Raw genomic sequence first — 24206 nt, forward strand, 5'->3', positions numbered from 1 at the left:
CACTGTTGTGAAATTTTAATTAAGGTGTCAGTCACAGTTGTGACTTGATAAGGTTCACTTTTTAGTTCTCGATTCTCTTTCACATTTAGGGCAGTGACATTCAAACTTGTATTGTTCCAATAATTTTCTTTTCCTCTCTTCATAGGGTGCATTTTCATCGAAATAACTAATCAGAACTTCATCTCCCTTTTTCAGTCCATTTTCATGATGTGCATAAACACTCAAGACATGATTATTCTGATCAGAGACACTCACAGCAGTGGGTTCGCAACTATGATTCATGCAATTATGTATGGCAAATGCTCCCATTCCTTTCATTGAAAGTTGTAATAATTCATCTTTACGTGTGGCTTCTTGTTGGAAATTTGAAACATTGAGAGCTTTACAAATTTGTTCAGAAAATGTAGAGTTCTCATGAGCAATAAGATGAATATCGGTAATGGGATGAATGGTGGAACAGTTTTGAAGAATTAATCCATGAAGAGAACGATAGTGTCTGACATCACTGACCATTTCTACAAGTTGTCTGATGAGTGGACTCGTTGACAAATCCTGATGATGCTTCATATATTCAATCAAATTTTCTTGTTCCTGCTTCTTCACAACATCAATATTTGAGGGAAGATGATAGAGTGACAATTCCATCGATTCACGAATGAGTTGAGCAGCGAGTGTATCGAATGGATGAGTGGCTTCATGTTGAATAAATCTCTGAAAAATATGCATTGATTTGGCGAGTTGAGTTTCAATGAGCTGAAGTGTTAATTGGCTCAAAGTATCGGAAATCTTGTCACTTTCATTGGTGAGTCCAATTTTCATGAATACATCATTCACTACAAAGGCCATCATTTTAGCGATCATTAAGGGAGCAGTTCGACCTTGTTTGACAGACAAACGTTCCAACAAAATCATTGGATGTTCACTCGTGGAGGAAGCACTTTGCAACCCGGAGGAATTTCTTGTACACAACAAACTGTGGTACTGTGTCCATGCTTGATCTCGACATGTTTCGGAGCAAAATACTTCGAGCGAGCAATGATTGCATGCGACTGGTTTTGTTTTCACACAAATCTGTTGTTGATGTTGCTGCTGATGTGAATACTGAGATAGGATTGGAGAAGAGGATGGTAACAGAGCATTCTTATCTGTTGTGGCAGGATGAGTGAAGAGAATTTTCTGTAATAAGGATGACTGTGAGATGGTCTTTTCACTAAATATGGTCCTCATACAGTGATGGCAGTAATCAATTTTTCTGTAGAGTGGATTTTCAGAAGAGTCTGTAATTATTTGACTACAGACTGGAGCTTCTCTGAAAATTAATTCCTTGTCGTTGACATTCTCACAATTCAGCAAGACAGTCTTTCCTTCTTGTTGATTCTTGTTTCTCACACAAATCTTTGGCACACCTCCATCTTTTGTCAAATAATTTTGTAAATACTTGGGAAGTTCAGTTTCATATTCATTCTCGATGGTAATGTGTGAAATTTGTTCCAAAACAGGAGAAACATATTGTTCCCAATCATTCATTGATTTTTTCAAGAATTTTGTTTGAATCTCGTTCTTTCTTTCAATGTTGTAATTTGGATTGCTTAAAATGGAAATACACCTTCTTTTCATCCACTCGTGAATTGAAATTAATTCTCGGATTAAAATTTCCAACGTATTCATCATCGAGTCCCTATTTTTGTGGGAGTCTTGACGTAATAATAATAAATAAAATTTACATTGTGAAAGAACAACTTGTTGGGTCAGATCGAACCATTGTAAGTGTTTTTCATTCAATGATGAGTTGAGTGAAAAAAGACTGTCACTTGTCAAGGTGGCTGGTTCGTCCGGAACATTTCGGAGAGACTCCAACACATCGTCAAGCTTGTCTAAAATATTATCAACGAGTTGTCCTTGTTGTTCAGTTGATGATGAGGTTGGTGATAATGATGATAGCAGTGACGATGCCTCCTTGATGACTTGGTGTCCTTTCTCGATCATCACACTGAAAGAAGAGGCTTCCATTTTTTAATGTTTTTTTTGATGGCCACGAAAAATAATTTCACCTCACCCTCACCACTGTCAAGTCACAACCTTAATGAGGTTAGGAATGAAACTCAACTCTTGCAAAAACCTGTAAACTTGTTTTGATCGATTGTACTCGATACCCGTATGTCAAAAGATTCGGAATTTATTGAGAGAATCTTTTAATTTTTTTTGATTTTGATTTCAATTACCTGATAATTTCACAAACTTTGAGTATGGATGGCAGGTAATGGCTGGTTATTCAAACATTAAAAACAACAGCACAATGCTGTAAATGCTCTCAAGTATTGGATTCCATGGGATCTCACGGTTTCTCTTAGTATTCATCAAGATAATAAAGCACTACTAGAACTTGTCAATTTTTTTTTGAGACTGATTGAGTTTACCTGGTAATTTCACAAACTTTGAGTATGGATGGCAGGTAATGGCAGGTTACTCAAACACTAAAAACAACAGCACAATGCTGTAAATGCTCTCAAGTATTGGATTTCATGGGGTCTCTCGGGATCTCTTTTAATTCATCAAGATAATAGGCTATTTTGTTCAGTAGTAAAATATTATTATTTTTAAACAAATCCTGGTTGCCATCTGGTGAAAGTGTCAGGTAAATGTAAATACAAAATGTGTAAAAAGTGTTGCGATAAGTGTAATGTTGATTGTATTTATCATATCAAGCAAGGGAAGAGTAAACCTATTGCTGGCACTTCATCCGAGAAGCAAATGTAGTCGTTCATCACAGCAAATAAAAACCGCTGAATCATTTGAGGCTTTTTTTTTGAATATTTTATTGTGATTTTGTTGTTTGCTGGTTTGTGTGACCTGGAGCCGCACAACAAGACATACAAAAATCGAGTAGATGATTGGAAGGAGGTTTCGTCCAACTTTGGGGATGCATGAACAACAATTTTTCCACACAAATCTTCAGTCGTTGGCAAAAGCATTTCTAAATTTATTTTGTATTGAAGGAAAAATTTGCCAAATTTCAACGGCAAGATACCATTCCAAGCGAGTTGTGAGATTGGAGAAGAAATTCCGAGATCACTTACGGCTGCATTAGCTCCAGAAGACTAATGTTGATTTCAGCTCTTTTATGGCTTGTAAACTCACCGTTTTGTTTCATGCCAATGATCTACCATGTTACATTAACCTAAAATGATAGACATTGTGGACATGATGGTTCTCCTCACATCAGCGAATGTCCACAGCAGAGAAGAAGGACATGACAGATGTAGAGGCAGATCAAAGATGTCAAAAATTTCAAACTCGAGTACTGAAATGTGTCCCATCAAAATTGTTTTGGTTTCAACCCACCACACGCCACATCGATGTTTCGACTATTCCGTTGTCCTTCAAAAAAGAATCCCATCGTCACTCGTGGACACGCTTTGTTTTCGTAGTGGTGTGCTGTTTCTCCATATGCCTAAAGACATCCACAATCCCCGCAGTAACAACAACAATTCGAAGAACACTCACAGCAACAGCAGCAGCGCATGCACTCCCTCAAGACATTCCATCGACAAGCTTGACCACGACATCCATCACATCATCCAAAACTGAAACCAACTCCAGTTGCTTAATGATGAAACAACCTCCACACCCTTCATTAAGGCAAAAGCCTCAACGTACCAGTATTTCCATTCAAGAGCTTTTAAATTGAAGGAGATTGCTCCGAGACGTCGATCATCCTCTCAATCTAGATGCTTCATAGGTACTTTATTGTTGCTAGAGAGTAAAGACATCTGATTTCATGAGTACTTTTGCTGCTATTCGCATACGTGTTCATCTTGTTTCCATACGTGGACACTGATGCTCAATTAAATAATACATTTCATTTCAACTTTGAAAAAAGGCAAACGCATAAAGTTTTTGGAAATTTCATGGCGGTCTTTAATTTCGAGTGACCTCGCCCCTAAAAAGAAGGATTACAATCCAAACATGTGGAATCTGTTTTAAAATCACCGAACATGACTCCGTTGTCCCATTGTTACATAGATTCTAGTTAGAGATTCTTGTTGAGGGTGTTTATTTCTTTTGGATTCCTCTTCATTCGTTCGTAGAGGTTGGAGAGTTATTCAGGAACAACCTTTTTTCATCGTACGACACAACTACAGCTTTGAGTCTTTTAATCTGACTGTGTATATACGGAATGAAAGTTCATCACAGAACAAATATTCAGAAAATTCATCCCTATTGCGAATCATCAGTTATTACCAGGTGATATGGGTATTCACTGATGATACCCTTGTTACCTTTCATTGAAACACACAATCTCAGAAACAAACGTTTCGGGTCAGAAAATTCAAAAAGTACAAACCTTGAGATTAGCAGAAATTCATCATCAAATTGAGCGATTGCCAAAAAATGATGTGTTTGCCAAATGAATAATTTATAAATTGAGCAAGTGAACGATGAATATCGTTTAAGTTCTTTGAATCAAACCATGAAATATCATCATGTCCTCCAAAGGAGAACACTTGTTTGATTTCGTGCACAACATGTCGTCTTGTTTAGTTAGGAGATGACGCACAACGAAGAATAGAAGGAGATGCATTTACCCGAGAGAGATTGTGCCAGACAAGTGAGAGGTCTGATCATTGAAGATCGTCTATTTTAACCATCAACAATGTTTGTTCCTATACAACACAAGTCAGACCCACAGATGGGTTGCTTTTGCAAAACCTCCAATTCAACAACAAGACTCAATACGTGATGTGACACTCGCTCAGTCATTAGCATTTCCAAGAAAGGCCAGGATGAATCATTGCTTTTATTCTGTCATGCAAATCTCTTGTTCAAATAGAAAGCAAAGGTCATCCAGAGTCACACTCGCTTCCAAACACACGACGTCGTCCATTTCAACATAGACCTAGCTTTTTGATGCTTTCGCAGGTTAAAATTCTTCAAACCTGCCTCTAATGGTAACCATGAAATAACCAAGAGCGGTGTGTTTGTCCTACACGCCACACCAAGTCTGTGTGATTGCATCAAGCGCCGCATTCAGCAACTGCTCTAACGAACACACTGAATCAAGAATGTGTGTGATTGCAAGATCTCATCCTCCTACATTGGTATCAAAGGCGATCGTTTTGTGTCATTGGTCACAACGAAAAGAAAAAACAACAAGTCGAAGAAAGGGATTTGATCCACAACCTCCTCAGGCCTGCACTTTTTTTGATTCACTCCTTGACTCCAATATGTCACACCATCATCATAACCATATTAATAACAATTACATGAACACGAATGGCAGCACCATGACAACATACACACAACCCACCACACAATTGTTGTTGCCATCCAGTCATCATCATTCTCAACCATTACATTGGGCGCAACCAACTCCATCATTCACTCACCAAGCCAACAACATTTCTGGAAATGCTGTTGGTTCCAACCAATATGTATTTTACAGCTCTTCCCCAATGACAGTGAATCACAACCCAACTCGTGACTCTCACAATCTCTTGATGAAAAGCTCCGCTAATGGATCATCTCCAAACATGTCTGCCTCCTCATCGCCTTGCCTTTCTGATCCAATGAGACACCAAGAACAAGGACGAACGAACAATAACTCTTCCTCTTCCGCTTCTTCGTCGACACCACAACGAAGAAGAACGTTGAGCTCGTTCTCTTCTGGATCTTCACATAACAAATCAAAATCTTCTCTTGGTCTTGTCTTTTATGAACACAATGGCATCCATAAACGAGCAAAGAAGAAGGATGTGATGCTTCCATTTGAAAAGGTATTCACATGTAAAGATAAGAAGAATGGAATGGCTATGATGATGGCGACAGGATCGATGTCACCTTCTCAAACACCCTCATGCGAAGATCCTCACTCTGTTGTGTTCATGAATTGTTCATCGCCAACGACTCCAAGCAGCTGCTCATCGCCCAATTCATCTCCCACAAGATTGTCTTCGGCTATTCAGAACATACAACAATGTCACTCACCAACTATCATTCAACAAGCACGTCATCAATATCAACAATTTCCTCAATCAGAGATCAATCATTCAATGACCAGGATCATCCATTCACAAACAACAACATCGCCAAGCGTGCATCACAATGTTGAATGCTCAGTTTCGCCAACGATGAAAACACAACAACCATCTTCGTTGCTGCAAAGACAGGCTGTTGTCAATGTCGAACAACCTCCTCATTTGGCAGGTAGTCCACAAATTGGCGGTAGTGCTAACACGAGCTCTATTTCGGTCGTTGCAAAAGAATATCACTTGCCATCAACGTCGACAAGCGGTGGTGCAGTGTCTAGACCCTACACGAGTTGCAAGCTCACGTCAAAACCTTTAACAACTTTCGCACGAAGTGGAAGAACCTCCATCTCAATTCATGAATTATTAAATTAATTTGTTGTTTACCACTACAAAATTTAAACAGTGTGATTTTTGTGAACATACAGTCAAAACCAACTGACAAACAAAAGTAAGTTACTAAGAATGACTGTGAATTTATTCAAATCTGCTCATCATAGAGTAAGGCAACTTGAATCAACTTTCACTTTAATTTGTCTCGAATATCCACACCGCAATAATGTTTACAATATTGGCACCACACTCTCATCAAATAATTATTTTCTAAGGGTGGTAGGGGAAATCCATCTTTTTTCGCTTCTTCAATCATTTCCATCAATTTTTCATATTCCTCGTTCGCAATTTTTCTCAACGCTAATTTGTTTCGAATAATGAGAGAAGAATTGAGAAATCCTCCCAAATTGCCCATTCGAACTTGACTGAAGCGTGTTCGAGTCTTGTCGAGGCGTGTGAACACTCTTGTGCCAATCACAGTAACTTTAATGTCATCATTGGCAGTTTTATCAAGTTCACACGATTTGTAGAAGAGAGTAAATTCGGTCAACTCATCCCCCACAAATTTTGTTTTGGTCGAAAAGATGACTTTGACTTTTCTCTTTTTGACTAATTTTCCCAAGTCCAATGTGGAGCTCATCACACCCGAAGGATATTTGTGTAAAGAACTGGATTCAACGATTGGAAAATATTCATCAAATTTCACATTAGAAAACGAAGATGCCAAATGCTTGTCCGTATTATATGATTTCACCACATCTTCGATGGAATAATCTAAATTGGCAATGAGCTTAGATCGACCTCTCAGATCCCAGTCATTGTTTGAATATGAAGATTTTGTTGACCATTGAATGTATTTGGGAAATTCTTTGCATGTAAGATACCAATCGGATGAGATGGTATTTTTGGTGAAATACTTCGAAAATTCCCAATCCTTATCAATGATACTTTTGGCATTGAAATCATCTTGATGAAACTGGAATGTTTCTAAAGCTTTCTCATCCTCTTGTAGTTTCTTTCGATATAATTCGATCACATGTTTTGGAATGGTTTGATTTTCGATGCCCTTTTTGAGCCATTCGGCCATTAACTCTCGATTCGATTTCACAGCTTGAAAATACGAAAACATGTCGTCCAATTCAATGTAGAACATGTCACAAATGGCACCTATATCCCTCAGGCATGACTCGAGAGTTTGGTTGTGAGCGTTCAATTCTTCTGAATTTTCACTGTTTCCATACCGAATAACCTGCGAGTTTAAAACAATCAAAGAATTGCATAAAAACTCTTCAAGAGTTTCATGATTCACTCCTTTAAACGGACTTCCATGATGCGACAAGTAGGTCAGAAAGGGGCAGTCACAGCCTGTTCTTCTTAATTCCTCAATCGTTCCAAATGCAATATGAAAATCATTCTGCAGTTGCAAATAAGTGATATAATTTTTACAAAATTCTTCCAATAACACTAAAACGTCGATACATTTCCTTAATGGATGTTTGCAGTTTCGCCTTGTCGTCTCATAAAACAGATCTAAAAACCACAATTTGATTTCAGGAGATTTGACATTCATAGAATCATGACCTTCAATATATTCAATAAATCGTCTTCTCAAGAATTCCACGTTCCCACAATCTTCCAATTTCATCTCTTGTTTCTTCGCCTTCTGAGGAGAGGTGCGAGGAGATGCCGATGACGAAGTTGAAGAAATGTTATCATTTTCTGAAGAGGATGAAGAGCTATTACTCATTGTGCGATTCCCCACAGATTCATCTGAGTGATCATTGTAATGATGATGATGTTGGTTAGGTACAGAACGACTTTGGAAAGGACGACGATTCACAGAAAGCCTCTTTTTGACAAGCTGGCCCTCGGAGGAAACGGCAGTTAATTCTGAACGAGATTCGTGTGGTGGTGGAATCATCATGGCAGCAGCAGATCCGCCATGGATGGATTTTCTTCTTTCATTATTATTACTGGATGGTTGTAATAATAAGGAAGAGTGAGAAGAGGAGGATGAGGCTGACGAGGATGAAGAGGACGTTGATGATGAACAATGATCACCACTTTCATTTTTCTTGTCGTGAATTTCCAAATTTAGAAGTGAGGAGGAAAGATGTACCGAAGGATGCAACAAGAGACAATGAAGAGGCAGAATGACACAGGAACCAAACAAGGTGGACCACGATGATGATGACGAATGTTTGCTACTCGTGTTGCTGGGTATTGTATTTACAGAAGAAGGAATTGTTGAATTGGGGGACAAATTGGAGAGAATTTTGCTCAGAAAGGTGTTGTTTGGTGTTTTGGGAGATTTGGAAAGCATTCTCTCTTGAAGTGTTATTTGGAACTTGTTCAAGGGTGATGACAATGCTCGGGTCGTGGTTGATGTTCGATCAATAAACATCAAAGAGATCGCAACTTGAGAAAATTGGATCAGAACTCTCTCAATGACAAACACACAGAAGAATGAATACGCGTTCGTTGACTGATGTACAAGAAGGCGATCACTCCAGCAGCAGCAATGAGAGACGATAATGCTATGAGAGAAAGTCGGATGAGAGAGATTGATGTGGTTGATTTCTTTTTTAAATATGGGAGAATCGTCAGAAATAACTGATATGACAATTACAAAGGAATTTCATTCGTGCGAATTGTGGTTGGCAAAGTTTGATTCTTGACAGCTTTTGAGGTAAATAATAGCGACATGAAACTGCCAAAAGTAATGAACATCGTCGCATGTATTCTTTCTCCTCTTTGGTAAGTAGTCCCTTGTTTAAATCAAACTACGATGAATGGACAAAACAGTCGCACCTCAAGAGAATTGACATTGAGGCCTACAGGAAGATCTCAATTCTTTTCTTTAAAGTTGAAAAACATACAGTTGTATAAATACCTCCGTTCATACGCAAGAAGAATTGGCATGTGGTAAAAAAGGTTCTAATATAATTTAATATAGCAGGTTGAAGTATTTCTATTTACATTGATCGTCAACAGGATGATACTTATTGAAATGGATCAAAAAAATCTTGGGCTGTTTTGGGAATTTGTATGCTGTTACTGTTTTGTGAAAGCTGTAATGAGAGAACTTGTGCCTCTAGTTGTTTGATTCGCTCTTTGAGTTGCGCGTTTTCTGTCACAACTTCTTGGAATCTGGTTTTAGCTCGTTGCAAGACAGATTTAAGATGAGCGTTCTCCTGTTTGATAGTTTCTACTGAAGGTGATTCAGATGGAGAGTTGTCCACCTGATATGCACTGGTTGGAGAGAATGTGGAGTTTGGTGTACCATTGTTGTTATCAAAATTTGTTAGTTGCAGCCCAGGGGAGGAGTCGGAACGAGATCTTCCGTTATTCACCTCAGCTCTCTTTTTGAAAAAGTCGCTCATAGAGCTTTGATTAGAAAGTCCATTTGAGCTGTTATTGACATTTCCCATATTACTGTTCATGGTACTATTTACAGTAGTTTGCCCGTTATTATTGTTATTATTTACATTGCTGTTCGTTGAGGATGGCGAACTAGTGCTCGATTCAAACTGAAGTAAATTCATTTCCTTAATAATGTTTTGTGGTGAAATTTGTGGAGAGGAAACTGTTGTAGGAGTCGACATTTGTACAACTGCTGTGGTCGATGTTGAAGTGGGTGTTGAAACGCTTACAGGCGTTGAAGATGTTGAATTGGTGGCTACTTTTGGAATTTGTTGCTGTGGAGATGTATCTGTTTTGTCATTCAGGGAATCGATTCGTTTTAATGGTGGCGTTGTTGACGAGCTATTTGCTTTACCTCTTTGAACATCCAAACTGCCAGATCGTCTTCCATTTGAACTTAATTGATTTCCCACAACAGAAAATATTTGTAAATTAATGTTTGCAGTCACATCTTTCGTAATTTCAACAGGAATAGAAACTCGTCCCTGCCATTCTTGCTGTAAACTACAATAATGTGTTAAATCCAATAAGCAATCATTGACAAAGGCGGGTTTAGAAGCAGTATTGAATTTCTTGGATACGACAATGTGCAAGAATTTTCCGTTACTATTATTGGACATCGCAGCATATTCATCATCGCTATCATCATTGGTATCCTGTTGAGAATCACAACATGTTGGTTCAAAAACAGTTGAGGATGTGACTGGTCCTTTCAAAATACGATTTTTCTGTTTATCGATGGGAATGTTGACCAAAAATTCCAACGTAGAGGCATAAGTAATTTGTTTTGAGGCACTATCAGTCAATTTAAAAGATGTTGCTCCAATCAATTTTCTCTTTCTGAATAGCTTTCCTTTCAATGTTAGAATGGCTTGGCTAGGAATTGAAGTCAAATTCAATTTGTGCAACTCCACGCCGAGCGGAACTTGAAAATAGAGAGGAACATTTTCTGTGATGTGTGGAGGATCATCAAAATGGTCGGTAAAATTGGAGATTGTAAGATCCATAACATTCACGAGTTGTATTCAAAAAAAAAATTATGGAAATGATCATCATATTGGTAATTTACAACAATACAATCCATCTTTGATAAATCATCATCTTGGATCAAAACACATACCAATACTCTCAATTTGAATAGCAAAAGTAAATTGTTGTTTTTGTTCCGAGCTATTCGAGTTGTTGTTGGCACTGCCGGTATTGATCGCCGAGCTATTCTTTCGCTTGAAGAGGAACATTTTTTTTGATGTTGTTTATGAGAAACTGATTGAACACCAGAAAATAGTCTCATTCTTTGTTAACTGTAAGGAAGGTTCAGATACATGTTGAGCTCATAAGACTGTGACTGAACCTCAATGGTTTTATTATTAAAGGTTGAATTCAACATTTTGGGTTGTGTCTTGAAGTCGTGGGCTAGAAACTAGATCAAATGAAAATTGATATGCCATTGATCTTGATGACCTGTCACTATTCCTTTAGAGTTAATGTTGAATAATAAGAAAATTATTTGATTATTCCTTTACCAATTTGCGAACAAACCCGACATCAAAAGTGATCAGACAGTCAACTGTCAAGAACCAAAGTTTTTCCGGCCGCGAGATATTCGTGATTTTTTGTTTATCACGCATTTATCACGCTTCAAAACAAGAGTGATATCATGGGAAACACCTTCAGAAGCAACCAAATGCTGAGACAATGAAGAAAACCACCTTTGAAAAAAGTGAAAGCATTGTGGATCTGAAACTGAACAAGTCTCGACTCTTCGTGTCTTTTCAACAACCACCGTCTGTCCTGTCCTATCCAACCAACGTTGTCCAAAGAGAGCGCGCATGATAACACGTGCTGCCATCATCACACGAAACCAAGTTCTTTTTTAATTTGTGTGTGTTTTAATATATTCGATTTGACTCCCAATATTCCTGTCTCTACTAAATTCAGCCATCAACACCACTTACGGTACTATTGAACAAATTTTGTGAAATCACAATTATCACTCGTACATTCACAACAACAACACTTCCCATCTTTAATTGTAAAACTCCACTTCTCTAACATGATGATGATGAATACTATGGAATTATATCATTCTCTCTATCATCCAGTAGCAGCAGTAGCAACAGCAACAACAACTACCTCCACTGCTGTGAACACGACGAACGATGGTGGTATTCATAGCACCTCCAATCTTCTTCTCTATTCAGCACCACCACCTCAAGTCGAATCGAATTCTTCCAATCGGTCATCTCCCAATCATCTTAACCTTCTCCACTCACTCCATCCAAACACTACCACCACAACCACCACCACACAAATGCAACACCTCTTATCGACTGCTGTGAATGCCAACAACAGCTATCCATTGACTTCTTTGATGTTGGAAAAACAACTTCATCCACACTCCACCTTGTACACTTCACCTTCTGCATTTCAATCGAATATTCATCATAACCATCCATACTTGCATCATCATCAACTTTCTCATAATTTGCTTCAAAACCAACAACAATTGCTTGTTTTGAATCAACAGAATTACCAACAACAAGCATTGTACGATTCCAACATGGTCAATTCCAACAGCAACAACACAGACTTTCTTGGTTTGGACATGGATGAGGCACTTTTTTCACACATCCAACAACTTCAGGAATTGACCTCTCAACCACAACAGTGTTCTCTCTTGAACCATTTGCCACAACAACATGCACCCATTCAGTTACCTTCTCAACATCAACAACAACCCACGATAAACACACTCTCGTATAAGGTCATCGCCCAACAACAGGCATCGTTGCTTCAACAACAACAACTTCAACAACAAGTAAAATCCAATGCAATCACACAATCTCCAACTACAATGACCTCATCATCATTGAATTCAACAACTCCTCTTCAAAACACTGCAAATAACAACATTCCCTCTCAAAACACCGTCGTGAATGACCCTTCGTCGACGAATATTGTTGAGAATAACAACGCTGCATCCTCCAATCATCAGGACTCTTGGCAAACAGAATGGCTCGATTCCAAACGAGAACATGAATGGGAATTGGGTGAATTTCCTCAATTCAAAGCTTGTAAGAAGAGAAAGGAATTTTTCACTTCTCAATTCGAAACCATTTGGTACAAAATCCCATACAAGTATCACATGCTCATGAAGATGAATAGCTTTGGTAACGATTATGTGAGTACTGCCACTCTCACTTCACAGAATGCAAAACAACCTTCACGAAAAGCCCTCAATGAACTGAACAAGAATAAGGTCAAGTGCCGAGTGGAGATTTGCTTTGAAGATGGTTCTCCCGTGTTGCCAGGAGATGGTCAACCTTGTTGCATGTCCAACACAGAACATTCCTTCGATGGTATGAATTTGAAATTGGGTCCATTTCAGTTCAATATTTGCTCCTACAAGTATGGATACAAAAAGTTTAGGTTATTAGTGATCTTGTCTGTGAGAGAGGGAAATACTAACTCCAACACTTACAAGGATGTGGTCGTGTTGAAATCACCTCCATTTGTCATCAAATCCAAAAAGCCCATTGCAAGACCTGGCTCTAAAAAGCAACAACAACAAGCTTCAACATCATCCAGTAGTTCAAGCCCAAATTCTTCTCATGAGGAAGATCATGATTCCCCTCGAACGACAGTTGCTTCTGCTGCAACACCACTCTCACCACCCGAAGAGTCTTCTTCTCCCAATGAAACCTCTCCAAAACCTTCCATGACTCTAACTTTCAAGAAAGGCTCAAAGAGAACTCGAGATCAAGAATCTGTTGGTCTTGAAAACACCTCAGCCTCAACACCATCCTTCTATGCTGCTGGTGCACAATCACCCTTCTCCTCATCCAACATGTTTGCATCCAATTTGTTTGATACTTGCGAGAGTTTGAAATTGCAAGGAAATAGCGAACAACACACATTGATGGAACAACAATTATTGACGCTCTTACTGGGCTCCATGAACCCAACCGTATTGGATTTGCCATTTACCACCACAGAAACACACAACAACGCCACCACTAGTACGGTTCATAACATACCAATTGAAGTGCAACAACAGCAAATCATGAATGATTTCGTTGATCAATCACCTACATGGAACACTTATGAAAGAGAGTTGAAGAAGATGTGCACCGAGAATAAGCAAGCACCTTATCAACAAGAACAACAACAAACAGATGTGAATCCATTGTTTGGTCTCAAATAAAAATTCTAATTCCAGATGGAAAGTATTCTTCTTCCATACTCAACACTCGATTATGTTTCCAATGTCTTTACCCAAACCATATGATAAATAACATTCATGCAAATGTTGTCCTCTTTGACTCTCTTGCGGCATGGTTCTTGAACTCGGGAACATATAATCACGGATGATCAGGCAGAGATACCTAATCACAAGCAGTTTTTTTAATCACAAAAAAAAATTCGTTAAGGCAGTTGGATCGTTCATCCCAACAACCCTCAAAGAGTTGGAGGACTACCCCATCATCATCATCATCCTCATTACATCATCTTCATAATCGTTTGTAGGAAATATTAATTCATCGACGTATCTGCTTGTTTTTCTTATAACATCTAGAAGCATGAAAAGCACCAGCGCAATTCCGAAAAAGAGTGGCTCCTCGTCGGGATTGGCAAAAGACACTCACCTCATCAAACGAAGACCTGCATGGGAAGCGAACTTGTTGGGAAGCAGGTCGGGAAAGAGGGGACTCCCCAGTAGTTCAGGAGCAAGAGGAAATTCCATGACTACAACAATCACAACCAATACCACCCTCAACAATTCAAACAACATCGTCACAACCTCCTCTACCACCTCCACCACACAAACCATTGTCAAGCATTCCTTTATTGCGTCAAAACCACCAGACAAAACATTCTCTCAGTACAATCGGAGAAGAGATCAAAAGATCCCTACCAACAGCAATGCCACTACAAACACTCAAAAAGATAGCTCTGCCATTAGTTCCTCTGTAAATAAGCACACAAATCCTGGAAGTACTGTGAACAACACAAAGGCAAAATCACAACATGCCACGCAACGAAATACTAACGATCTAAAGGCTGAGGTATCAGCTCGAAACAACAAATCAAAGCAACAACCTAAAACAGAGGACAAACAAGCAACTCCTTTGATATCAAAACAGGCAATACCACGTCCTCAAGTTCCTGATGCAATCTTAGAAAATTTTGAGCCAACCCCCTTCCAACCAGACTTTAGAAAATTCAGACAATACGAGCACAAATATGCAGAAATAGATCGACGTGCTCTTTCCATATCAAAATCAGAGGAAGCAACCTTAGAAAAGTGCGCTCACTATTTGACAGATCAGTATCATACTATTGAGGAGAAAGCAAGAGCCATCTATCGATGGATCACAAACAATATTCGATACGATGTGGAGGGATTATATAGTGGTAAGATGTCGTACACCTCAAATTCGGCCTGGCAATCACGAAAAGCAGTATGCTCTGGATATAGGTAAGAGAATTATTTTACATTGCATTGCAAAAATTTTACCAAACAACTGCTGCAGTGACTTGTTTAAGGAGATGTGTAAAGTGGCAGGTATAACTGACTGCCAAAGTATTGACGGTTACGCGAAGGGTGCCTCTTATGAAATTGGAAAACCCATCTCATCAACAAATCATGCTTGGACAGCAATTAAAACTGAGGATGGTCAGTGGCATTTGATAGAGGCAACTTGGGGCGCTGGCCATGTAAATGGACGAACATTCACGGCAAGATTTGTCGATAGATACTTTTTCATGTCCCCGTATGAATTTATCGCTGCACATTATCCATCAGATAGTAACTGGCAGCTTCTTCCTTCTCCCGTTTCCAAGTCAGTGTTTGAGGATCGAGTTTGCATAATTGGCTTCGATCATGGTCTCACTTCAGTCTCTCATCACAAAGGTTACAATATTCTGAAAAAATCTAATATTGAGGAAGTAGTGATGAAAGCTCTCCCTGGAACCAAATGGTTATTTAACTTAACAGAGGGGCATGGTGGTTCTCCCCTCTTCAGTAATGTAAATCCTATTTATTCAGAGAATGGTGACACCGCCCATGTAAAAATTTTCTTACCAAAGAAGAATGTTGAATATCATTTGGTGGTATTTGTAGGACGTGAGGCGAACGGAGAGAAAGATTGGGGATGTACATACGTGTTCAAAGTTGCAGATTCAGCCTCCATGGATCTCTCAGGCTTTCCTCTCGTTTTCCCAAAGATGGGTGATCTAGGTTTTAAACTTGTTGAGCCTTCATTTGGAAAACTTTCGAGAAACACCGAATATACCTTTAAGGTTGAAGCTCCCTCAGAGTCATGCGCTATGGGAATGTATTTATCCATTGATTCTGATATGAGAGCCTTTTCAAAAAAGGAAGGGTCTTGTCTCTACACATTGACAACCAAAATGCCCAATAAGGCTGGAAAAGCCACAGTTTTTGCAGGTGACGGTCATTTAGATGGAATTCTTCAATATACCATCGAATAATAATAGCTTGAGAGTCATGTTGTCATAAAGGAATTAATTGCTTTGGCAGCCTTAAAAAAATAATGAACGGTTATTTGTAATGTCTTCTCCCTCATCCCCTCCTGTAAATCCTTCATCATCGCCTGCTCTCGGTAATCCATCACCGCCCAATTCCAACAACACGAATGAAACCAATGATTACCATAAAACAGAGGAGACTAACCCCAAATTAAAACCCCAATCCATCCCGAAATCTCCCTCCATGTTCAGTATTATTAACAATCAACGTTTTTCAATTGCTTTAAATCCTTCCGATTTGAAACAACAACATCAACAACATCAGCAAGTACAGGAAGAGTTGGGAATACTCGATCGTGTGAGCCGACTCCAAAAAACACTTCGTGAACAACATTTATTTCATCAACAATTACGAACCGATATCCAAAATGCATGTGATAGAATCAATGGATGGAGAATGAATTTACCATTAATTATTAATCATACACGATTACAATTTGTTGCCATAGACAAGAATTATTCTTTCATGATGGTCGATGATCCGAACTTCATGAATATTCTCATCACGACAATGGCTGCAGGCAGCAGTAATTTAACAGCATCATCGGATGATATACTCACTCTGGTTCCAACCAGTGCTTCTGCAACCTCTATTGCCAAGGCAACGGGTAAAAAGCTTTTCCAAGGGTTTTTCAGCAGTAGTGGTAGCAGCAGTAGTCTTTCGGTTGGCAATTCTCTAAATTCAACAACATCCAGTCTCAATGACAATAATACGGCGTCGTATGGAAGCTCTCAACAGAGCTCGTCATTACTCAAGTTGGCCTCGGTTACTAAACCATCAAGAATGTTTAAATATCACGATAAGGATCATCCTTTTTCTGTACTTAAACGGCACTATGAAGAATTTATTGAATATATTCGTCATCAACCAAAACTATTCTGTAAAAGTATCAAGAATTGGATTTCAAAGCAATTTATTAATCAATTAATTTTGCAAAGAAAATCTCTTAAAAATGGGAAAGTTTCAAGTCCCACAGAGACATTGTCACCGAGTGGATCCTCATCCATCACTGAAGAGTTTGAGTCTTGTGATCGACTTGCATTTATAATGATTTATTCATTGTATGGAAATTCTGGAAATCCATTAGAGACAAAATGTGTTCTAAAATTCATTAAGGTTTGTATTAAGGAAGTACTTTAGCATCGGTTTGTGAAAATGTGTGACCGTGGAAATTTTTTGTGGATGAATAGACCACATTCCACATTGTATTTGAGAGTTGTTCTTCAGAAAATCCTTTTGAATTATTTGAAAACATTTTCCTGTATCGACTTGTGTTCCTTTATTTGAGGAGGAAAGGAAAACATTTTATCAAGAGTATCATGACAGATCCATTATTTGATTTGTTTTCAAATGAAGATCTCGAAGTTCCTCTTGACATTTCACCCCTCGCATCACAGTCAACGCAGCAAGAAAAATCAGTACCAGAATCAAACAAACCTTCACAGAAGGTTCCTATTTTATTTTTCCAAAATACGTGTAGCGTGAATGATGTCTCTCCTGTTTCACCCGACTATGTCACTAGCAGTGTCTTTAATACACAACAACAGATGAAACAGCAACTAATTACACAATCTATGAGTAAGTATTACTTCAAAATTGAATCAAAATCATGAAATTTATTTTTTCGATTTATGTCACTAATATACGGTTTCAACGAAATGTATTTGTAGTTGATGCAAATTTATATAATATATGCACAAGAATTCTACACAGCCTCTATGAGAAAATCTCAACCCTACCACCTCCGATATTATTGCTGTTCAAGTACTTACTCAAAGGATTGACGAAAAGAAACGGGCCTCAAGTTCCTCAAAATCAGAAAATTCAAATGTTGAAGCGACTTCTGTTTGGCTGGTTTTTGTTGCCAGCCATCTCTAGGCCAGAATGCTTTGAATTGACCGATGTTCCAGTCGGAAGCAAGTTACAACACAAACTCAAATCTGTCATCCAAGTTCTGCACTACACGTCTATGGAAAAAACCTTTGACAAATCATCACCCTTCTTTTATTTGAATGACTTTATCAAAGGACACACGACTAAGCTCAACTCAATGTTTGAGAACATGTTAAATGATTGGTTTCATGAGAGAAAAGATCTCGTCGGAAACTTGAAAATTTACATTAACAATCATGTCAGAAAATCCGTAGTAACCTCGTCCTCCATTGAAGAATTGAAAAAGTATCAAATATTGTCCCCCATATGCATTTCCACAAAGGATGTAGAATTATTATTTCATTTATGCATGGAATCAAAGTTTTTCCAAACATGTGAAGATGTTCCAAAGATAATCCTTGAAAATCTTCAAGAAATCCAGTCTTGGAATAGAAAAAATTATCGAGATGAAAAGTTCATTATCATGAATCATAAGATTCTGAATTCAGATGAAATCATGAAAAATATAGACGTCTTAGTTTCGAATAATAGTAACAATAACAACCATGAAAACAGACACACTTCTACTCAACGTACTTCACAATTATTGAAACATGTATTACTTTCTGTGGACTCTATTGAGAGAATTTGCTCTGAGCTTAAATATTTGGGAGAAGACGATATGCACACATTTATACAATTACTAAACTTGATTGATTCTCAGGAACGAAATGATGGATCCATTGAAAGGTGTGTCATTAGTTGTTATATTCAAGAACTCAAACAGGAATTACAATCGCACCCAGAAAATCAACCCATGGAGGATCTCATTAAGAGTGTCATGAGAGATGTGGATTTTTGGGAAGAAAACATTCAGCTCATGATAACTAAACACAAGAAATTATTGCGTATTCTTCACAGCGTTGAACTTCAAGTGAATGAACTGGAGAAGGAACGTAAAACAGCCGATGACATTTTTGACAATATTTCAGTCGGAGAGTTTATCAATGAAATTGATTCTAAACAATTTGTGAAAGACTTTTCAAAATCTGCCTTTTTAGAAGATCAGAAAAAACTCATCAAGAATCAATTTATCTCTAAAAGAACAGAAATCTTTAACATGTTGAAAGAAGTCAAGATTCCAGAACATCAATTGGAGCGCATTGAAAAACTTTTACAAAAAACAATCATGTCAAAGATTTATCGGCAAATGATTCCCAGAATTTTTGACAACGCAAACACCTCACAACGACAATTATTCAACAAGGAGGATAATTTGCTGAGTACAAAAAATTCCCTCCTCTTCGACGTTGAACCTCTTGACTTTGGAATTCCATCAAAATATTCAAAAGTTTGTGACAGCAAAATGGCACAATTGGAATTACGAAAATTAGATACTTTCATCATGCCAGAAGAAAAAGTTAAAGTCATTGTACATTGCTGTTCCATTCTCATTGAAACTATGAAAATGGCAGGAAATTCTTACAATATTGATGATTTTTTAATCTTGCTCGTGTATAACATTATCCGCTCAAACACTCCTTATTTGTATTCACATTTAATTTATTGCAAGAGATTTTGTGGAGTCTTTTCCGAATCATCACCTTCTCACTATTCCAAACAAGCTCACCAACATCAACTACTGAGTGGCGTTCCTCCCGAACATGAATATTGGTTCAATCAATTTGAAACAGCCGTTCAATTTTTATTAGATTTTAATGTGGATGAATCCTTAATTACCACCAGCATGAGCACCAACACGGTCACCACTACAACATCTTCACCACATCACTCAAAGAAAAGAGTATCTTCCAAACCTACCATTTCTTTGGCACGAGATTCTCGAGAACGAACGAACACTTCGTCTCATCATGGAACGTCTGAACAACACTTGAATACATCTTCTATTGGTTCTTCCAGAACATTATTTGAAAGTCCAACCCTTTCACAAAGTCATGACACGATTGATGACATGGTTGAGTATTCAAACAATACAACTACAGAGGTGGATGAAACTATTTTCAAGACCGATGAAGTGAATACAAGTCCAATGGTATTTGTGAAAGCAAAGAAAAAGTCGCAACACGAGAGTGGAAAATTATTGAACTCATCGAATCATGATGGAGAGGATCCTGTTGGACAATTTGAAAATGCACATCTTGATGATTTGAAATATTCTGAAATTTCTAAATTATTGAAAGAGTACAAACAATTACTCGTATTTTACAAGAGTCATCATCGAGATGATAATCATGAACAATAAAATGGTGTTTGAGGTGATTCCTAATTAAGAAATTTGTAAAAATTAAAAAAATGCTCAATCATCGGCTCTTTTCTGCTCTTTCTTTGAACGTGGTGAAATACAGCAAGAATCATCATCATGTACAGAATTGTATATTTTCATCTTCCTCTCGCTCATTATTAAGAGATCGGAATCATGAACAATTTCCTTTTTATTTTTCTCATCATTGTCGGAATTTCCATTCCTCCATTACTCTTTCCTCAGAAAAATCTGGTGATGGAATGGTTGACCATACTTCACTCGGAGATTTTCCATTTACTCAAACTCAATATTTAAAAGCAATCAATCGATCCGTGGAATACATCACTGAAGTTTTGGATGAATTCTATGAAAATGAAACAGATTATTTGGAAGAGAAGGGTATTGATATGGAAGTTGAAGGAGGACATGATGGTGTGGTGAATATTAAAATTACAACGAGAAAGTCAAATGGACCTTTGATTTTTGTGATTTCAAGACAAACACCAGCGAGAGAATTGTGGCTTTCGAGTGCATTAAGCGGTCCTTGGCACTTCAAATACGATCATGTGGCTGATGATTGGATTTGTACGAGAGAAGGCTTTCCTAAATTTTGGGTGAGATTACAAAAGGAATTATCTCAAGTTTTGGAGAAAGAAATTAAATTTGAAAAGTCAAATTAGTTTGCGAAGGATTTTGCAATTTTGCAGGAAGATATGCGCCAACAAGTGTATATAACAAATAGATTCAGACGCATCAGCTAATCTCCATAAGACCTGTAAATAAAACGTTTCATTCATTTGATGTTTAAGTGTCTTATTATTGTTTTGAATAATATGGAGTGTGTGAATTATCTGAATCACTTTGAATTTTTCATGGAAAGTAAAATTGTGACCATTCCCAACCCATTTTGATCTTGAAATTCATATCCTAGACAATCATTTCGTATTGCCCTACTTGTTTGTAGTTGATTTAACAATTCCCAAATGGCACAATATTGTTCTTGGCCAACTTTTTGAATTTCCTTCGAAAGACATGCCGAAATTTGAGACCTTAATTCTGCTGTCAGAACGCTCTTATCTTTGGTTGAATCTTCATTCGCAGCAATAACATTCTGAATGGCTTCTCGGAGTATGAGAGCCCAATCTTGAAATGCCTTTGGAAAAGAAGGGTACACATAATAGGGAATCTCCACATGTTCAAGCTTGCGTTTAAGTTCCTTGTATTGAATCTCTTCCTGAAATCGAAGATCAAGTCGTTGAATAAACGCACGCTGCTGCATTTCTTCGCTTGACATTGTGCTTTGGCCGCTCAACATTTCCAAATATGGAGAATCTTCCTTGCTCGAGCTCAGTAAATACCTTATCCTCGCTTGAAGGCAATTTAACATTTTACAACACAAGCTCTTCATTCTCTTCATACACAATTGTTGTATTTCTTTGGGAAAGCTCGGCACAATAATTTTTGCTGCTTGTAATTCTTCAGGAGTGTCTTCCACATGGGAATCCAATAATTTTAGAATTTGATAAATTTTAGAATGATCTTCAGATCCCAATGACACAAAAAGTACATCATGAGCATGATGATCCAAGTTGGAAACCCAAAAGTCAATCATTTTCTCAATCATTTCTTCTTTTTTGTCCGTACAATGATGAAAAAAGTTCTTTTCAATTTCAATAAAATGTTCTCGTGTGGGTCTCTGTTTAAAATTTTCAAAAACAATTTGTAAATATCTCTTTTTCTCTTTCTTTTCAAATAATGTCCTTCCAAGTCTTGAACCCAAGTGACCATCCTTTTCTAAGGCGATAATTTTGTGAATGAGTTCATGACGTTGAAGAGAAGATAATAGAGAACCATTTCTCAATTGTGAAAATATCTCAAAAATTTCATCCCAGAATTTTGTCCAAAAATTAGAGGACTGAAAATACGAATGGACTTGAGTATGATATTCCTTGTGTATTTTCTGACACAGCATGATAATCTTTTTCAAATACAGAAGGATAATTTCCCATACTTTTCTTGTTTTAGGTTCAAGATCTTTGAGGTGTTGAACCAGCTCGAAGCAATGGTCGTGTAAGGCTTGAAAAGCTTCTCCTTCAGAAATAAATTCCACAATATTGTCGTGTATAGTCTCTCCGGTGACGCTTGCCAATAATTTACTGCTTGCATCATGAATAGAGTTCATAATGGGTGAATGTGTGAGCTGAAAATGAAAGTGTGAGGATTGTTCCTCAAATTCCTTCATTGAAAAACTGTCAATAAATGTTAGAATGTTAGTAATAAGAGTATTAGGTGGTGTTTTGTGAAAAATTTTCACAATTTTCAGCCTAGAGGTGTCATCTCCAACCTTTGCAATGATATATGTCACAAGTTGTGGCTTTGTGAACTTGGAATCCATGCATCTATACAATTTGCAAATTGATAGGTCTTTATCGACAATGATTGAATGCTTGCATGATTTTTCTTGTTGTTGAAAATGTTGTGGTGCACACACTCCAATGACCTTAGCTTTCCGTTCCTTTGTAAATGTCTTCCAGTTCTTTGAGAAGTTCTTTGATAAATTTGATTGGTCTTTCGACTTTTTGCTTTGTTTAAAAAAGTATAAAACAACAAAATCCACATTCGAGAAAAGTTGAGAGAGTTGTATCGTTTCGTGTGAGATTGCATCAATCGAATTAAAGTCAGGAGCCTCATCGACTTCATCCAACAACAGGCATTCAATAGGAACAAATGACGTTTCCTTCTCTGCAGAAGCTATATCTTCCGAATTTAATACAAAACCGTGGTTCAAAATAATTTCATAATCCTCTTCGGAATCTTTTTGTGGAAGACTTTTTTCGTTATTTTCTTTGGCATTATTATTGACAGGACCGCTCGTATTATTTTGAGTATCCAAATCATGTGAGCTTTTCATTGTATTTTTAATCCTCTTAATTCTATTCAATATGATTTCTCGTGTTTGTTCGTGAACCAATGAAGTCTCCGAATCCTTTAAATTATTTTCTTCATTCATTAATTTTGTAGACTCCAATGCAATTTGTTTTCTCTTTTTTCCATTCTTGTTATGATTTTCATCCGTAGTTTCATGATGATGTTGAGAAAGAGGCTTTTGGCTTGTTTTTGATGTCGGAAAGGAAAGTTTTGTTTGTTTCATTTTTTTTGAAAGTTTGAGATTGTTAAACAAACCTTCCTCCCAAGAACAGAAATTTCACCAACATTTACCCCTCAATAGGAATCGATTTCAGAACCATAAATCTAATATTTAAAATTAGAGTGAACGTGATGAAGACTTTGGAAAATCCAAACAAGATATCCAAGACGAACTTGCTATGTCCTTACTGTAGTAGAGAGACAATGCAACACATTATTTTTGAATGTAAATATACTGTAGTGATCTTAGAAAAGAAATGTTTAGGAATTTATATAATATCTCAATATATGCAAAGAATAACAGGAAATTCTCCAAACGACTATTGTACCTCATCAAGACTAAGCAAGATATCCATAGCCTAACAGGTGCTAAAGTTGGATTGGGTAAGAAATGGGACAAAGTATTTACTAAGGAAGCTTATCGATCTATTACTAAAATGTGGATGAAACGAAATCATTTTTTCATGGAAGAATTGAAACTCACCTGGAATGAATTTGAACAACAATACGATTTTAATCCCAATTTCATTGATATGAACAAGACACTATCAATATTTGAAATTAACACTAAACCTTGATGACAGAAACA

The 24206-nt window shown here is 37.5% G+C and overlaps 10 protein-coding genes across 10 annotated transcripts; 6 read left to right on the forward strand and 4 right to left on the reverse strand.

Moving 5' to 3' along the window:
* Nucleotides 1–54: 54 nt before the first annotated feature.
* Nucleotides 55–2010, reverse strand: FDP41_003601 (uncharacterized protein; the record flags this gene model as incomplete). Its single annotated transcript, XM_044706924.1, has 1 exon — nucleotides 55–2010. The coding sequence occupies one exon, from the start codon at nucleotides 2008–2010 to the stop codon at nucleotides 55–57; it is 1956 nt and encodes a 651-aa protein (XP_044562322.1).
* Nucleotides 2011–5225: 3215 nt separating this feature from the next.
* FDP41_003602 (uncharacterized protein) lies at nucleotides 5226–6401 on the forward strand (the record flags this gene model as incomplete). Its single annotated transcript, XM_044706925.1, has 1 exon — nucleotides 5226–6401. The coding sequence occupies one exon, from the start codon at nucleotides 5226–5228 to the stop codon at nucleotides 6399–6401; it is 1176 nt and encodes a 391-aa protein (XP_044562323.1).
* A 148-nt stretch (nucleotides 6402–6549) lies between these two features.
* Nucleotides 6550–8682, reverse strand: FDP41_003603 (uncharacterized protein; the record flags this gene model as incomplete). Its single annotated transcript, XM_044706926.1, has 1 exon — nucleotides 6550–8682. The coding sequence occupies one exon, from the start codon at nucleotides 8680–8682 to the stop codon at nucleotides 6550–6552; it is 2133 nt and encodes a 710-aa protein (XP_044562324.1).
* Nucleotides 8683–9361: 679 nt separating this feature from the next.
* FDP41_003604 (uncharacterized protein) lies at nucleotides 9362–11020 on the reverse strand (the record flags this gene model as incomplete). The annotated part of the gene is made up of 2 exons (XM_044706927.1): nucleotides 9362–10731; nucleotides 10903–11020. 2 exons carry the CDS (start codon nucleotides 11018–11020, stop codon nucleotides 9362–9364), a joined length of 1488 nt encoding a protein of 495 aa, XP_044562325.1.
* An 833-nt stretch (nucleotides 11021–11853) lies between these two features.
* Nucleotides 11854–13986, forward strand: FDP41_003605 (uncharacterized protein; the record flags this gene model as incomplete). Its single annotated transcript, XM_044706928.1, has 1 exon — nucleotides 11854–13986. The coding sequence occupies one exon, from the start codon at nucleotides 11854–11856 to the stop codon at nucleotides 13984–13986; it is 2133 nt and encodes a 710-aa protein (XP_044562326.1).
* A 376-nt stretch (nucleotides 13987–14362) lies between these two features.
* FDP41_003606 (uncharacterized protein) lies at nucleotides 14363–16277 on the forward strand (the record flags this gene model as incomplete). The annotated part of the gene is made up of 2 exons (XM_044706929.1): nucleotides 14363–15261; nucleotides 15317–16277. 2 exons carry the CDS (start codon nucleotides 14363–14365, stop codon nucleotides 16275–16277), a joined length of 1860 nt encoding a protein of 619 aa, XP_044562327.1.
* Nucleotides 16278–16356: 79 nt separating this feature from the next.
* Nucleotides 16357–20470, forward strand: FDP41_003607 (uncharacterized protein; the record flags this gene model as incomplete). Its single annotated transcript, XM_044706930.1, has 3 exons — nucleotides 16357–17451; nucleotides 17526–17913; nucleotides 18006–20470. 3 exons carry the CDS (start codon nucleotides 16357–16359, stop codon nucleotides 20468–20470), a joined length of 3948 nt encoding a protein of 1315 aa, XP_044562328.1.
* A 50-nt stretch (nucleotides 20471–20520) lies between these two features.
* Nucleotides 20521–21150, forward strand: FDP41_003608 (uncharacterized protein; the record flags this gene model as incomplete). The annotated part of the gene is made up of 1 exon (XM_044706931.1): nucleotides 20521–21150. The coding sequence occupies one exon, from the start codon at nucleotides 20521–20523 to the stop codon at nucleotides 21148–21150; it is 630 nt and encodes a 209-aa protein (XP_044562329.1).
* A 176-nt stretch (nucleotides 21151–21326) lies between these two features.
* Nucleotides 21327–23621, reverse strand: FDP41_003609 (uncharacterized protein; the record flags this gene model as incomplete). Its single annotated transcript, XM_044706932.1, has 1 exon — nucleotides 21327–23621. One exon carries the CDS (start codon nucleotides 23619–23621, stop codon nucleotides 21327–21329), a length of 2295 nt encoding a protein of 764 aa, XP_044562330.1.
* Nucleotides 23622–23874: 253 nt separating this feature from the next.
* FDP41_003610 (uncharacterized protein) lies at nucleotides 23875–24195 on the forward strand (the record flags this gene model as incomplete). The annotated part of the gene is made up of 1 exon (XM_044706934.1): nucleotides 23875–24195. The coding sequence occupies one exon, from the start codon at nucleotides 23875–23877 to the stop codon at nucleotides 24193–24195; it is 321 nt and encodes a 106-aa protein (XP_044562331.1).
* Nucleotides 24196–24206: the final 11 nt, after the last annotated feature.

Source organism: Naegleria fowleri (genome assembly GCF_008403515.1).
Source record: "Naegleria fowleri strain ATCC 30894 chromosome Unknown tig34, whole genome shotgun sequence".
NCBI lineage: Eukaryota > Heterolobosea > Eutetramitea > Acrasida > Naegleriidae > Naegleria > Naegleria fowleri.